Raw genomic sequence first — 17,383 nt, forward strand, 5'->3', positions numbered from 1 at the left:
TCGAGGTATTCAGTAGAGTTCAGACATGTAGACGTGTAAGAGAAAGTCTTTTCAGGCTGAGTGAGCAGCCTGAGTAAAGGTATAGAGTTAGAAAGCCTAGCCATATATGTGGAGAACAGTGAGAAGTTTGTGATTGATGCTTGAATATTTCGTGGGCAGTAGTATCAAATGAGGCTCTGAATATCAGATCAGCCAGATTTTAGAGAGTCTGCAATACCAGTCTAAGATAAAAATTTGTATTTTATTTAGCTGATAGTGGAAGCCATTGAAAAATTTAGGAGATATTTTAGTTTTCGATCTTAGGAGAAAGGAGTTTATTTATTGATGTAGCTAAAGAGTGTCATTACTAAATGGTTTTATTTATAAAGTAGTTTTAAGGTAAAAAGTTAAGAACACTCTAGGAAGATTGTGTGCATAATAACACCCCATTCGTCTTGGTTTTCATCCATTTTGGCTGTGTTGGGTCTTTGTTGCTGTGCACGGGCTTTCTCTAGTTGCGACGAGCGGGGGCTACACTTCATTGTGGTGCGCAGGCTTCTCATTGCGGTGGCTTCTCTTGTTGCAGAGCACAGCCTCTAGGCGCGCGGGCTTCAGTAGTTGTGGCACGCGGGCTCAGTAATTGTGGCTTGTAGGCTCTAGAGCGCAGGCTCAGTAGTAGTGGCGCACAGGCTTAGTAGCTCTGTGGCATGTGGGATCTTCCCAGACCAGGACTCGAACCAGTGTCCCCTGAATTGGCAGGCGGATTCTTAACCACTGTGCCACCGGGGAAGTCCCCATTTCTCAATATTTTAACCAGTTTTTTCAAAGCCCCTACTTCAATGCTTTGCATATAGTTGGTACTAGGTAGGCATTTGCTGATTTAATATTTAGCTTCTCAAACACAAAAGATTGCATATGATGTCAAATGCTTTTGTTAGCTAATACTATATTTCTGTTTTTAGGTATCCAGAATGCTACCAGGGGGACTTTTAGTTCTTGGAGTATTTATTATTACAACTTTAGAAATGGGAAATGAATTTCAAAATATCCTACATAGAGTAAGTCTGAAATATCAGAAATTCTTAAAGTTATATCTTAATTGATTATACTTGTATACAGTGATCCTAGGCATATTTAGATTAATTCTCTATGCTGGGATTATGTTGAAACAGCTTTTTCCACCCAATTGCTTGGTATCTCGAGTGTAATACATGTCAGTATTTATATTTTCAACCAAAGCTACATATTTTTAAAATAGTCGTTATTTTAAAGATAATTTTTTACTATTGTGAAACAAGTTATAATGGTTTAACAATTTTTCTTGTGCAGTAGCAGTATTCTGCTAGACCTTCCATTTAGTTCCAAGTGATTGCTGTAATATGAAATTAATAGGTTTTGCAATTCTTCACCTCTTCAATTCTCTCAGGATCCTGAGAGTAAGACATAAAATAACGACAGTCAGATACTTATTCTTTATTTCTGGACCGAGTATCTATTATGAATCCCCTGCTTTTTGTTTAATTCCTATGTCAGTTATTTGGGTAACATGGTTTACAAGTAAATGTGAGGGTCCACAAGCTGTTTCCCCTTAAGCCCAAACCTAAAGCAAACTCTGTGCAGCCAGTTTTCATCTCTTTTAGTACTTAAGATCCAAATAAGCCTTCAAAAGTTATTTTCCACCCCAAGAGAGAAGGAGACCTCATTATCTTGAGAAGTGCAAAACCCCACAGAATCCCCCCAAACCTTTTTCTAGTAAAAAAGTGTACAGCTAAGAATCCAGGTGCTACAGATTCTTCCAGTTTTGTAACATTCTCTCCCATCAAATATCCCACCTTCAAACCTTTGATATTTGTACTTATGGAGGTAAAGGAAGAAAATGGTGATAATCCCTCCCCTGGCAAGTTATTCAACCTTCTGCCATTTTTACCATTTTAAATAAATGTACCTCTTTCACAATCGTTCATCCTATTTGGCATTTTGAAATGTAATCTATATCCATGTGTATTTAATAGCATTGGCTGTGCATCCTCTTGTGGTTGGGTTGAATGTGGGCTCAGTGCTAGAGAGATGCAGTAGATCCTCCTTCCTCTTGCTTTTTGTATCTCTTTCGTTTCTAAGAAGCATGTAAAATTTTAGAAATGCCCTATTTCAGAAATTATAGCGTTTTAATTATCTAACTTTGTTTCCATTGACCTGCACTGAGGGACAGTATATGAAGTAACCTTATAAAACTTGTCATTGTCTCCCATAAGGTCATTGCTAAGAACTTTGTTTGTTATATTACATAATATTGTCTTTGAAGAAATTTCTTTTGATATCATTATTAAGAAAGTTATGCCTCTTCTGATCAATTGTTTAGCTTCTGGACCGTGCGAATTAGGGAACTGATTGGGTTTCTCTGTGCACATTATTTTTAGAAAGCTTAGAGCCAAATTTATGAACCCTCTCCCCATATCAAGTATGCATTTTTATAATTCTTACATGTGGCATAGATTTTTGTCACTATTTCTGATGTTTTTTCACTTAGAATTTATGTTATTACTATATTTTATGTGCCCTTATGTATTACCTTACATCTTTTGTGACATTTAAATAAGAAATGCCAAATGGGTGACACGCTCCATTTTTATAGGTTAAAAATCACTTGTCACTTCTCATTCTACTTAAAGTCTTTATTCTGTACTTCACTTAAATGTTAGTTGCCCCAAATCATGTTCAGTTGATCGTTAATGACAGTGAATTATATTTTTTTATTTAATACCTAATTTTTGTATATCCCTAAACATGGAATCTAAATGGTTAATAATCAGTTTCACTCTTTCTTTTGAGAAAAAGGAAATTTAATGATAGCATCGTGGAATTTTAAAGCTAGATGGGTGCTTAAGGATATTATAATTGTCTTTTTCTGCACTCTCTTTCTTATTTTATTTTGCATTCAGTTGATGTGTTTTCCTCTCTTTCAGCTAGTATTTGCTGTGGAAAAATCTATGAATAAAAAGAGACTGTGGAATTTCACAGACGAGGAGGTCTCAGAACGAGTGACACTTCACTTTTGCTCTTCTACAAAAAAGTATCTTTTATTTAGGTGTTTATGTTCTAAAGTATATGATACCAAAATAATGTTCCTGCAGGTTTTTTCCCCAAACATTTATTTAAGTCATCATTTAAAAAATAGGCTTAGTTTGTACGTTTTTCTGTAAATAACACATAATTCGGACTGCCAATAATAATGGTAAGAATGGTTGTTAATCATGTGTCAGGGTTGTAAAGAGTTTGAGAGAGGTGGCAAGGACTGGGCATTCTGAACTCTTTCCCAGCTCTCCACCCCTGTTCATTAAAATACACTAGGGCCCCTACAGAAAGGTACAGCTTAGGCAAAGTAATGCTTTTATTTTGTTTACCTCCAGTTCCTATAGATAAAATGTTCAATGCAAAGCACAGGTGCACCGAGCTGGCAATTTTTATATCTTTGGCCAAGATCAAGTGACACTAAAAGCCAATTATAGGGCCTTCTTAGCTTCTTTCCTCTACATATTACCAGGGCAAGTACCTCCCAAGCATGAGGCAGCCTCACCAAGGGAGTGAAGCAATGCAAGGGCCCAATAAATTAGGACCTGCAAAAAGACAAAATTCAAAAAGGGATCATTCCTGTAGAAGGTGGGCTGTTAACTCCTTTGGTATTTAACTAGAAAGTTTCATGTACAGACCCTTTGACCCAATAAACATTCCCAGGCTTGACTTCATTCAAAACAGCACTCCTATTTGTTAAAAAGGGTCTGTATTTGAGGACAGTTTTGTAAGAGCTATCATTCTGTTCATTGTGATTATCAGGATTTATAAACAGTAGGAAATAGTTTAAAGTACCACAAGTATTATAGTCAGAGGAATTTATATATATATAAGTATATGTATTTACACAAACATATGCATACATATATATGTGTATACATATCTTTAAGTGTCATGCCATGAAGTGGTATGATTTTGTAAAAACTCTTGGATGCGTATACTTTATTTTTATTTTTTGACGGTTTATTTTCTTTTGATTATCAAGAATTGCTTTCTTATTTTTTATTTTTTTGGTTATTTCTATCCTTAATTAATAAAGAATATTTTGTCGAACTTATGATATCCACAATCCAAAGGTAAGAAAAACTGCTCCTTAAAGATTTTTCTGTGTTGCAAACTATTTTTAAATAAAATTCAATTTTTAGTTTTAATAATTTTCAGTGCTATCTCTTCCTATTAATGTCCACAACCACCTGTAGTTTTTTATTTTGAAATATGATTAATTTCACTACAGACAAGGACAATTTATATATTTTTTTTTTATTGTTAAAATATTTTTGTTAAGCTGTCCCTACCTTGTTTATGTGTCTGGTATTATATTTGAGAGGCTAGCAGTAAAAGTGTCTAGACTTGTGGGAGCCACAGTGCCCAGTAAACAAGCTGTCTGTACTCAGCAGAATCCAGACTAACATTTTGCCAAGGTGTCTAAAAAGCAATGTGAGGGACTTCCCTGGTGGTCCAGTGGTTAAGACTCTATGCTTCTACTGCAGGGGGGCACGGGTTTGATCCCTGGTCTGGGAACTAAGATCCCACAGGCCATGCAGTGTGGCCAAAAAAAAAAAAAAAAAAAGAAGCAGTGTGAAAAAGTAATGCAGTATTCTGTTAGCAAGGATAGGACAGAAAGGAAAATGTCTGGCACTTAGTATTTGCTCAGTGATTATTTACTGTCCACCAGAAGCTTCAGAATTGACACTGTTGAAGCTACAGATGGGAACTACAGGACCAGAGGACTTGTCAGAATTTTAAGCAAGCCTTTCACTGGGCGAGGGAGTTGCCAAGATTGCCTGGGATATGCTGAAGAATACTGAACTTTTAATGCATGCTTTATTTTTATTTAGTTCTAACCTATTACCCTTTGATGAAGGAATTTGGCCAAATATATTAGATAACAGCTTGTATAAGTTACTGGGTTGTACATTTTATGATGTTTTATTGCTCCGTGTGTTTTACGTAAATCACATATTTTATGTTTTTCCCCCTTTGCTAAAGAGTTCTGCAAAACCAGCAGATTGGAAGTATCAAAATGGACTATCAGCTTCATGGCTTTCTTTAGAGTGTACAGTATATATTAATATTCATGTCCCACTGTCTACTACTTCTGTCAGCTATACTCTGGAGAAAAATACAAAGGTATCAGGGTAAAATGAATTTTCTTTAGTGATTGCTGAATAGATGATCTGCCTTTATTCTGGTTGTCTGTGCCATTCATTTTATAATCCTCAAAAATTGCATTCTAATTATAATAATATTGTTATGGGTAACTAATTTGTTGCTCTGCCCAGATTAAAAAATTAGAGGTGGGACATTGTTATCATACTAATGTATTTAGCATAATAAGTGCTCCATAAATATTTGTTAATTAACATGTAATTATGTACATTGTAAAATATAATTATGTAAGAAGATGTACTCTTTGGTCTTCTTGCTTTCTCTTCATCTTTAGTTTTTTAAAAAATTTATTTTATTGAAATATAGTTGATTTACAATGTTGTGTTAATTTCTACTGTACAGCAAAGTGATTCATATATTCTTTTTCATATTCTTTTCGATTATGGGTTATCACAGGATATTGAATATAGATTGAGAGTTTGGGAATAACATATGCAAACTGTTACATATAGAATGGATAAACAACAAGGTCCTACTGTATAGCACAGGGAACTATCTTCATCTTTAGTTTTGCTTTCCATCTTCCAGTTCTTTTTTGTATTTCTGTACCATTTTGTTCATAACTTATTTCTCTTCTTTTTTCCTATTGAAGGAGGTAAATGGAGCTTGCTTATTTTTTCTTCTTTAATACTGCTTTATATATTTGTTTGAGGCTCTTTCTCTTTTCTCACTTTTTTTAAGATAACAGGAATTATTGAATTTTATTTGACTGTGGTTATTAAGTCTCCTAGGTCTGTGACATAAATGTTAGTTTGGGAAAAAGATTAGAAAAACTATTATTAAATATGGGTAAAGTGCCAAAAATTGGGGATACACTTTTTTGTTGTTTATGATATTGAATTTAAATGCCACATTGCTGATACTTAGGGATTTTTAATATTTCAGTATACTAGGTAGAAAAAAGTCGACTCGAGGGAGTTTGAGATGGCATTATATTTGAATGATATCCATGTTGTATTTCTTTTAAGAATGGACTTATACATTGGGCCAAGCAAATAGAAAATAGTATTTATTTGATTAATGGACAAGTTAAAGATGAAGATTGTGACCTATTAGAAGGACAGGTGAGTTAAGAGAAAATCATCTTTCTTATGAAATTATTTGTGCTTAAGGAAAAATAAAAGATGACTTATCTTTAGTTCTTTAGGCCTTGCCTTCATGAAAACAATTCATCTACTTTTTATTTCTAAGGTCTTTTAAACTAAAGCGCAAATGTTTTTCTCAGAAAATGATACGAGATTATTTCTTAAATCATAGGAATTTTGAAACCTAAAGGAGAGAGTGTCATCTAAATAACATCTAATTTCTACAGTGTAAGCTGCTTGCTTAAAACTAAAGTCATGTTCTGCCCTAATAACAGTTTAAAAACTAAATTTGGCCATTTTATAAGAGGGGTCTATATGGGCTTCTAAAATATCTTCGATTTGAAGAGGAACTTTGGTGATCTCTCCCTTTAGAGCAGGGATCAGTGAACTTAATGTAAAAAACCAAACAGTAAATATTTTAGGCTTTGCAGGCCATGTGTTCTCTCTTACAACTATTCAGCTCTGCTGTTGTAGCATGAAAGCAGCCATAGACAATATGTAAATGACTGATCTTGGTTGTGTTCCAGTAAAGCCTTATTTACGAAGACTGGTGGCAGTCTGAATTTGACCCATAGGCCATAGTTTGCCGATCCTTGCTTTAGGGGAATAAAAGTAGGAGATAAATGGTTTTTAAGAGTGCACGTTAATTGATGTAGACTACACAAAGTTACACATCTATAGAAAAAGCTAAAATAAGACAAATAATAAGACCTGTTTTCCCTCTGAGTTAATTAGTGTATGTCGGATAGTCCCTAAATTGTCTTTTATGTTCCACTCCAACCTCAACAATCTAATTTTTTAAATTTTTGTGTTGTTTCAGAAAAAATCTTCTAGAGGAAATACTCAAGCAGCTAATCATTCTTTTGATGTCAGAGTGCTAACACAGTTGGTAAATATTTTAACATACTCCTTATCTAAAATTAAAATACAGTATTTCTTAGAATAAGCTTAATGAAATTGTTTCTGTTTTTATGGTTATTGTTAGAGAGTCAAAGAATTTTAGAGATGTAAAGGACTATAAAAAATGTTCAGTTCTAAGAAAGTTATTCCCAAGATACATTATTTTAATAAAATCTATTTGGATCTATTGTCTCAAGCCTATTAAAATTTTAACATCAAGTAGATAGCAATTAGGAAAAAATGTATATATGTATACATACACATATATATGTACACACATATACATGTGTATGATATTTGGTGTTGTAAGTTTTATGAGCAAAGTTGCAATTCTTAACTTAAAAATAAGTGTGCACAGATGTGCCAAGAGTTGTTATATACCTAATTTGAAGCAGATTTATACCTCTGATTTGACAAAACCCACACAGTATTAGCAAGGTTTATGTTTTTATATGGTTGTTTTAAATTACACATCTCTTTTCAGGAATTTAAAGTTGCATAATTATTCCTAAAAGTATGCATACTTTTGATTTTAATCCTGCTGGAAATTATCCTAGAGGCCAGATAGGGTATAAAGAACATCCATGTTTTTAGAAAACTTTTCATTTCAATATACTGAAAATGTTGAAACAGGGAAATACTACCAGGACTTATATATTTTTTTAACTGAATAAAATAGACTCAAAAGCAGTTTGTCATATGAGGATGCTTTAATTTCTTCTTTTCCTTTTCTGTGTTTAGCAATAGAACATTACTAAATTGTTGTTGGACTTACGCCACTAAACATTTCTCAGTTTCTCTTCTCAGTATCTTAAAAGTACTTTCAGTCTTTAGTTTTCCTCCTCCTTTTTGATTTTAGAAGTGTTCTTTATTTTAAGGCTATTCTTCTACCTATACGCTTTTTACTAGTTATGCTTATGTGACCTCTCGGTTTATTAAACAATTCAGTTAAAATTATTTTAGTTATAAAATTGCAGTTAGAAGATGTGTAGAGGGTGGGAATATAGAGAGAAGAGTAGAAGATAATATCATGAGATAATTTATTATAATTAATAGTATATGGTATCATATATTTTTGTCAATAATTCCACTGGTCAGCCAGCTGGAAACTTTAAAATGACCAATATATAATAAGTAGTCAATAAGTATTTGATGCCACTTTCCTCCCAGTCACCCTTCATCAAGTCTTGTTGATTTTTTCTTTGCAGCATAGCTCCTCTTTTATTTTCCTTATAGTCCCAGTGCCATTAGCCTTACAACATAATTATTTTACCTAGTTTATCACAAGTAACTCTTAACTAGTTTCTCTCCATCTATTCATTCTTGTCCAAAGTGATTCATTCTCCGAAATCCTGATACCTTTGTTTGTATATCTCTTGGAATATCTTCCGTATTTCTGATCTATCCTGTATATTACCTCAGATTATCCTTTCTGAATCACAGTTTGCATTCATTCACTGTTCATTTACTTACTAGTTTTTTTTTTCAGTTAGTATTTATTAAGTGTGTATAAGGGTTAGACACCGATTGTGTTACTTTCCTTGCTTAAAATTCCTTAATTGCTCTATATTGACTAGTTAGGAAAGTCTAATTCAAGGCTTTTCATGGCCTCAACATGCCTTTCCATTATTTTCTAACTTACTATTCTAGAGGTATGCTTTCTATGCCTTCAAAGTTCTGTGTGTTTCCCGAGCCATCTGTCTTACCAGTGCCATTTTTTTCCCTTATCATCCAGACTGTCAAACTCCTCCTATTCTATACATGAAGATCTAGCCCAAATGTTACCATTTCAGTAAGGTTTCATTTGGTCGCCATAACCAGAGGGGTCTTTCCTTTTCCAAAATATGTCAGCATCACAGAAGTTCCTCCACTTATGAATAGGTTAGATTCCCAAAGTAGCTAGTTTGTTCCTAAGTCCAAAGAAACCAAGGCGAGTTGACCTGTATAGAGCCCAGATACATTTCCACTGAAAAGGAGTGAAGCAGTCCTTTTATTCTTTAAAAGGTCTTCTCCTTGGTATGTGTGTGTGTGTGTGTGTGTGTGTGTGTGTAGTCTTTTATATATATAGTCTAGTCCATTTGGAAAATAATGTTCTAATTTATGCATATATAATATATATGCTGTAAATGTGTTATATGTATTGTAAATTAGATATTAAGTATGTAAAATAGAGCATTATTTTTCTATAGTAAAGTTCTGTTGAGTGGATGAGGGAAGCCCATTACTCCTCCTCTGCTCCACTTATTGATATATCAGTGATCTCCACAAGTATCATAAGAAGCTTATTCCAAATAGAGTATCAGCATCATCACCCTTTTGCTTGGTTTGATGATTGACATTTTTGCATGGACCTGGAATCTTCTGGACTATTTATTTGGTCTGTGACAAATTTTTTACCAAGACCTTGACTGTGTTTAAGTTTAAATTCTTAAAAAAAATTTAGCCTTTGCCTGAATTACATTAGACGTTGACTATTCATGCTCTTTCAGTGGCTACATATTCAAGTCTTTTGATTTCTTCACCATTTGTCCTCATCACTTCCTGACTGTTTCTTACTGCCTAGGCACATGGTTAGTTAGCACTGGTCACGGGTTGTATGATTTGTTTCTGTTCTTCAGAATTGACCCTATTGTTGAATATTTATTTCAGGTACACTTAGAACATATATTTTTACCATGTCTATTTTTTTTTTAATCATAATTTTTGGTTCCAGTGTGATTTTATGGGCCTCTAGTAGTACTTTCAAAGTTTCGATCCTCTCCTTGTTTTGGCACTTATTGAAATGATAAGGTTAAAAATGTCTGTGAAAAAGCTCAAAACCATGCATAAACTAACCCTACTTAGATTAAATAAGAATGGGTCTGTGAGGTGAAAATGACAATCACTGGTATCATTTTCTGGTGACAGGCATAGTTGACTTGCTTTTTTTCTGCTGTGAAGCCTATAACATTACCTTCAGTCTATAAAAGTTATGAGTTAAAAATGTATAAATAAATGAGTGTCTATATGTTGCTTGTAATTTTATCATATTTATCACATCCTGCTTTGTATTCCAGTTATTTTTGTGCAGATCTTGCATAGTGTACCTTCTCTTACTAGATCATATCTTCTTTTTACATCTTTTCATCTTAATAGTACTTATCTGCGTAATCTGCAAATAATGTATGTTTAATGAACGTATTGAATGAATATTGGTACTTTACATGGTTATATTAGTAAGAAAAAAATTAGATGTAGTGTATTTAATTTCAGAGTATGTTCAAAATACTCAGAAAATAACATGTAACTTATAAGGAGAAATATGAAGGCCTTTTAAAAATTTATGGGGAATATTTTCAGACACCTGGTCCAGTTAAAAATTCCTTCTTGCTTCATGAAATGACTCACATATATAATGTTTAAATGTTTCACATAATTAATAGTCATTGGCTATTAGAATCTAAACAGATTTTGTCTTTCAGCTTCTGAATTCAGACCACAGATCCACAGCCACAGTCCAGATCTGCAGTGGCTCTGTAAACCTTAAGGGTGCTGTGAAATGCAGAGCTTATATTCATAGCAATAAACCCAAGGTTAAAGATGCTGTACAGGTAAAAAAAAAAAAAAAAAAAAAAAAGGAATAACTGGTATATGAAAAACTGAAGCATGTTAACATAATTATTCAAAAATCTTAAAATTTTACCTTTTTTCAATCTCAAATTTCATAATTATTCATTTGATTTTAACTGATAAAAGTCCAGTCTGTTGGGCAGTCCAAATATACCGGTAATTGGTCCCAAGATTTTCCTATGTAGAATGTCTATTTTTATACCTTTTTGAAGTGATTATACAAGTGTATTAAGTGTTCCACAGTTGTAACATATTAGAATATTTGAAATCATTTCTTCTGAGGGAAATTGAACTTTTTAAATAACAGGAAAAGTACACCTACAAAGAATTACTAGGTATTGTTCTATAATCAATATAATTTAGAAATTTAAAAAATGATGACTGGCACTTTTGTCATAGTTATGCATTTTCTAATTTGGACCACTAGCATTATTTGTTCAGATGCAAAATTTTGTTCATTTATTTGGTTTAAATTTACTGTTTAGATGAAGTCTGGGTAAATTTGCTGTTAAACTGTTAATGTATAGATAAGCCTGTTACATAAATGGACAAATGGAATGACATACTAGTTATTTTAGTGGACATGATTATACAGGGAAGTCATTTATGTGGGGGGTTTTGGTAATAAAATAATGCAAATTTAAGGAAATGGATTTTATTTCTTATTGTGGTTTGTTTTGGTTTTCCATAGGCCATGAAAAGAGATATATTGAATACAGTTGCTGATCGTTGTGAAGTACTATTTGAGGATCTGCTTTTGAATGAAATTCCAGAAAAAAAAGTTATGAATATAATATTTAGTACTTTTTTTGCATGTGTTCAATTAATATATTAGGATGTCAAGATATAATAGATAATATCATCTTTTTAACTGCATATATCTTTTTTAAAACAATATGTCATCATTTACTTTTCTTATTGAATGAAAATTTTCAGTTGCCACCTAAAAAAAAGTTTTTGAACACCTTGTAATAGTAAATCTGTCAACATTTAATAATTTCAGGGAGTATTTAAAAAGAAAAATTTTGTATGAATTTTTGACAGAATAGATAAGCTGTGTTACCTTTTTTTTTTTTTTTAGTTATTTCTGAGATATACATTTTAAAGAAATAACTAGAATTATGACTTATAAATTATACTGGAACATATAAGATATTTAGAAATTTCATGTAATGTCTGAAACATTTATATTAACATATTTCCATACAAATAACCCAAAGAAAGTGTAGTATTAGTTTTTTTGTTTGTTTGGTTGGTTGGTTTTTTATACTGCAGGTTCTTATTAGTCATCAATTTTATACACATCAGTGTATACATGTCAATCTCAATTGCCCAGTTCAGTACACCACCATCCCCACCCCGCCGCGGTTTTCCGCCCTTGGTGTCCATACGTTTGTTCTCTACATCTGTGTCTCAACTTCTGCCCTGCAAACCGGTTCATCTGTACCATTTTTCTAAGTTCCACATACATGCGTTAATATATGATATTTCTTTTTCTCTTTCTGACTTACTTCACTCTGTATGACAGTCTCTAGATCCATCCGCGTCTCAACAAATGACTCAGTTTCGTTCCTTTTTATGGCTGAGTAATATTCCATTGTATATATGTATCACAACTTCTTTATCCATTCGTCTGTCGATGGGCATTTAGGTTGCTTCCATGACATGGCTATTGTAAATAGTGCTGCAGTGAACATTGGGGTGCATGTGTCTTTTGAATTATGGTTTTCTCTGGGTATATGCCCAGTAGTGGGATTGCTGGATCATATGGTAATTCTATTTTTAGTTTTTTAAGGAACCTCCATACTGTTCTCCATAGTGGCTGTATCAATTTACATTCCCACCAACAGTGCAAGAGGGTTCCCTTTTCTCCACACCCTCTCCAGCATTTGTTGTTTGTAGATTTTCTGATGATGCCCATTCTAACTGGTGTGAGGTGATACCTCATTGTACTTTTGATTTGCATTTCTTTAATAATTAGTGATGTTGAGCAGCTTTTCATGTGCTTCTTGGCCATCTGTATGTCTTCTTTGGAGAAATGTCTATTTAGGTCTTCTGCCCATTTTTGGATTGGGTTGTTTGTTTCTTTAATATTGAGCTGCATGAGCTGTTTATATATTTTGGAGATTAATCCTTTGCCCATTGATTCGTTTGCGAATATTTTCTCCCATTCTGAGGGTTGTCCTTTCGTCTTGTTTATGGTTTCCTTTGCTGTGCAAAAGCTTTTAAGTTTCATTAGGTCCCATTTGTTTATTTTTGTTTTTATTTCCATTACTCCAGGAGGTGGATCAAAAAAGATCTTGCTGTGATTTATGTCAAAGAGTGTTCTTCCTATGTTTTCCTCTAAGAGTTTTATAGTGTCCAGTCTTACATTTAGGTCTCGAATCCATTTTGAGTTTATTTTTGTGTATGGTGTTAGGGAGTGTTCTAATTTCATTCTTTTACGTGTAGCTGTCCAGTTTTCCCAGCACCACTTATTGAAGAGACTGTCTGTGTTACCATTTTAAAGCCATTAATTTATTAGTGTTGACCATTATATATAATAGAGTCTTTAATAGGTGTATATGCAATTGATCTCTCTTTTTCTTTCCAATTTTTTTTTTTTGTGTGTGTGTACTAGTTTATATACTTCTCATCTCTTCTCTAACAGACTTTACTAGATTTAAAAAAGGCTGAGTCATGGTGTCTTAACCTTTTATAACTATTCCATCTTTTGAGAAACATGAACAATTTATACCTTTTCAATAATTTGTATTAGAAAAAATTTTTTTACTCAAAAAGAAAATTATAATATTGAGTATGCTTTTTTTAAAATTTATTTTTATTTATTTATTTGTTTATTTATTTTTGGCTGTGTTGGGTCTTCGTTTCTGTGTGAGGGCTTTCTCTAGTTGTGGCAAGCGGGGCCCACTCTTCATCGCGGTGCGCGGGCCTCTCACTATCGTGGCCTCTCTTGTTGCGGAGCACAGGCTTCAGACGCGCAGGCTCAGTAGTTGTGGCTCACGGGCCCATTTGCTCCGTGGCATGTGGGATCTTCCCAGACCAGGGCTCGAACCCATGTCCCCTGCGTTGGCAGACAGACTCTCAACCACTGCGCCACCAGGGAAGCCCTGAGTATGCTTTTTGAAGCTACACATTTATCTGCCTTTCTACTATTCAGGTGGATTTGCAATTCACGGTTGAATATGTACTAGTTGAAACATACATATTAGCTTGTTAAGGGAATATGTTTATTTTTATAGGAGAAAAGCATAGCTCCTGTGTATAACTAACTTCTTTTAGTTATAATAGCCAGTATATCAGGTTTGGTTGACTGATTATAATCTTTTTTCTATTCCTAGTATGATAGATACCTGGAATTTCCAGATTTAACATCTGTCTTTCATGTACTTCACAAATAACCCTGAAGTTATTATTAGTGGAAAAACCCATCCACTAATAATGTATAGTTTTGCTGAGACATGAATTTGAATTTTACATGCAGCAATTGGGTTGAGAGTTTTGTTTTGGGAAGTATGTAAAACCTGGTCACTTAGCCACCCAATTAGTCTAGCAGTCTCATCTCTGTGGCTTTGTTTTTGCTACTTGACTTTGTGTGTGTGATAACTCATGGTATTAAACACTACTTCACTTTCTGAGTAACAGTATGTGTTACAACTGAACTGTGAATTTGAGGATTTTCTGGGACATGGGGATATATCCACCAATAATGCCAAAGATCTGCCTTATCACACACATTAGTTAAATATTCCTTTCCATTACAAATGCTTCATAAAAAGGGTATCAAATGACTGCTCTAGTATTCTATTAAGTGAGTTAGTATTTTGAAATTTTTGCTGATGTCCAATCAGTAAAATTAATTACTTCTAATAGCAGTTGTTTATACATTAAATTTGATATATTAGAAGTTAATGTTATCATCCAATCTTACATTTTTACAAAATGAAAGAATATTTTCACTGATAATTGAGTAGCCTTTGAGCTTGTGGGAAGAGAGAATAGGCAGTGTAGTTTGGTGGAAAGAGCAAAGACTGAAGTTCTTGGGTTCTGTGTCTACTCTAACACTACTGGAGTGACTTCAGGCGAATAATTTAGCCTGTCTAAGCATCCACTGTCTTATGTGAAAAACAGGGATTATAGTAGCTATTTTTCGAGCCTGTGAGATGAAAGAAGATGATGTTTTTAAAGTCCCTAATACAGGTTGGTAGGCCAAGCCCTCATCAAGTAGTAGTGACTATTAAGTTGGAGGTACTGAAGGAAGAGAATTATTTAATGATGGTTGTATTTAAACTTTCTTAACTTTAAGTTTTGTGCAGTGTAGCCTTATATTTCAAAAATGAACCAAGTATAAGTATACATTTTTTGAACTGTAGTAAGAGGATAATTATTCCAGCAACATGTTAGTAGATTTTAAGATATCAAGATAAAAAAATATATTGCAAGTATAATAATACGAACATGTAAATTTTGAAGTTGAGTATATATACACCCAATTGTTAGATCTTAAATTTAGTCCTCATTTTACTTAGCTTATCTTTCTTCTTTTTTTTTTTTTTTTTAAAGGAAGAAATGACTGTCTTTATTCTCAGGTGACATGATTGTGTACACACAAAATCCAAAAGAATCTTTAAAAATAAAACTACTAGGACTAATAAGTGAATTTACCAAGGTCCCAGAATATAAGGTCAATATATATAACTCAATTATATTTCTCTATAGTAAGAAAAAACTGGAAATTTTTTAAAAATTAAATACCATTTATAATAGCATTCAAATAACCATAAAATACTTAGAGATAAATCTAACAAAATATATATAAGATCTATGTACTGAAAACTACAAAACACTGCCAAGACAAATTAGAAAAGACCTAATAATTGGAGAAAGATGCCATGCTCATGGATTGGAAGACTCAATGTTATTAAGACGTCAACTTTTTCCTAATTGATCTATAGATTCAACATAATGCAGGTCAAAATCCCAGCAGGACATTTTTTTTTTTAATTCCCTATTCATCATTTTACTGGAAGTCCTTGGTAGTGCAATAAGGAGACAAAATATATACAGATAGGGAAGGAAAAAATAAAACTTTTCAGATAACATGATTGTCTATCTAGAAAAGTCACAAAAAGGATACGAAAAACTCTAACTAATAAGTGATCTAGCAAGTTCACAGCGTACAAGGTAATTTATAAAAGTCAGTGTTTTCCTATATATGGAAATGAACAATTGGAATTTGCAATGAATAAATAACATATACAATACAATAGGGCCCCGAAAATGAAACACTTATGTATAAATCTAATAAATATACATAGAAACTGTATATGGAAAACTATAAAACTCTGATGTAAGAAATCAAAGATCTAAATGAATGGATAGATAGTTCTTGTTCATAGATTGAGAGACTCAATATAGTTAAGATGTCAATTCTTTCCTACTTGATCATAGATTCAATGAAATTCCTATCGAAATCTCAGCAAGTTACTTTATGGATATCAACTAAATGATTCTAAAGTTTGTATGAAGGGGCACAAGACCTAGAATAGCTAACACAATATTATTATTTTTTTTTAATTTTTGAATTTTATTTATGTTTTTATACAGCAGGTTCTTATTAGTTATCTATTTTGTACATATTAATGTGTATATGTCAATCCCAATCTCCCAATTCATCCCACCACCACCACCCCTCCCCCGCCACTTTCCCCCTTGGTGTCCATACGTTTGTCCTCTACATCTGTGTCTCAATTTCTGCCCTGCAAACCAGTTCATCTGTACCATTTTTCTAGGTTCCACATATATGCATTAATATACGATATTTGTTTTGCTTATGCTTCTTATATACTGGTAAAATCTTGTAGGTTTGTAATATGGTAAAATCTAGAATGTATGCCATGAAATTAACCTGAACTAGAATATTTTTTGCATGCATAAGGAAGTCTGCAAAGGGCATATTAACATTACATTCTTAATCTTTAAAGTAAACATAGTTTTTTAATTCTGGCTATCCAGATGAAAGAACTTAATACTTCAGGTGACAGTAAATAAATAAATAAATAAATAAATAAAATAAGAACTCCAGTCAGTCCCTTTACTTATTCTGGTCTTCCCCTTTTCCTTCCCTTAACAAGTATTCCAGGCTTTCTTCATTATTCTCTATCCGCCTGCATTCAGTCCTGCCCAACTTACTCTCAGTAGATGACATACTCATTGTGAAAACTGAGGTCATCAGCTATGAAATCTCTTACCTTCTTCCATCCCTACATCCACATCCATCCATACTGCCTGTCCTCTCAGAACATTTATATTCCTCTTTGCCTGTAGTCATGGTTCCACTGTCTGGATCGCGCTTCTCATCCCTTCATGCAAATGTCTGTTTGTCTTTCAAGAGTCAGCTCAGATATTGCCTATTCTACAAAATTTTCTATAATATTCCAGTATGAGTTAGGATTCTATACTTAACCAGCAAAATCTCAATTCTTATCATATTGGCTTAACTTTAAATTTTTTTCTCTGTTTTGAACTTATTTAAATAATTTTGAACTAAATACTCTGCTATGGGAATACGC

At 33.1% G+C, this 17,383-nt stretch overlaps 1 protein-coding gene across 3 annotated transcripts in view; it reads left to right on the plus strand.

Annotated features, from left to right (window-relative positions):
* ODR4 (odr-4 GPCR localization factor homolog) overlaps positions 1 to 17,383 on the plus strand; it is a 40,820-nt gene that overhangs the window by 8,735 nt on the left and 14,702 nt on the right. For 2 of the 3 annotated variants that reach the window (XM_059938074.1, XM_059938065.1), the window contains 8 exons: positions 942 to 1,037; positions 2,943 to 3,049; positions 4,088 to 4,124; positions 5,038 to 5,178; positions 6,186 to 6,281; positions 7,123 to 7,191; positions 10,664 to 10,792; positions 11,503 to 11,591. In XM_059938074.1, the coding sequence (XP_059794057.1) occupies positions 942 to 1,037; positions 2,943 to 3,049; positions 4,088 to 4,124; positions 5,038 to 5,178; positions 6,186 to 6,281; positions 7,123 to 7,191; positions 10,664 to 10,792; positions 11,503 to 11,591 (764 nt within the window). Of the gene's footprint in view, positions 1 to 941; positions 1,038 to 2,942; positions 3,050 to 4,087; positions 4,125 to 5,037; positions 5,179 to 6,185; positions 6,282 to 7,122; positions 7,192 to 10,663; positions 10,793 to 11,502; positions 11,593 to 17,383 lie in introns of all 3 variants that reach the window. The other variant, XM_059938082.1, reaches the window with a different exon arrangement.

Source organism: Balaenoptera ricei, chromosome 1 (assembly GCF_028023285.1).
Source record: "Balaenoptera ricei isolate mBalRic1 chromosome 1, mBalRic1.hap2, whole genome shotgun sequence".
In the NCBI taxonomy this organism is placed as follows: Eukaryota; Metazoa; Chordata; class Mammalia; order Artiodactyla; family Balaenopteridae; genus Balaenoptera; species Balaenoptera ricei.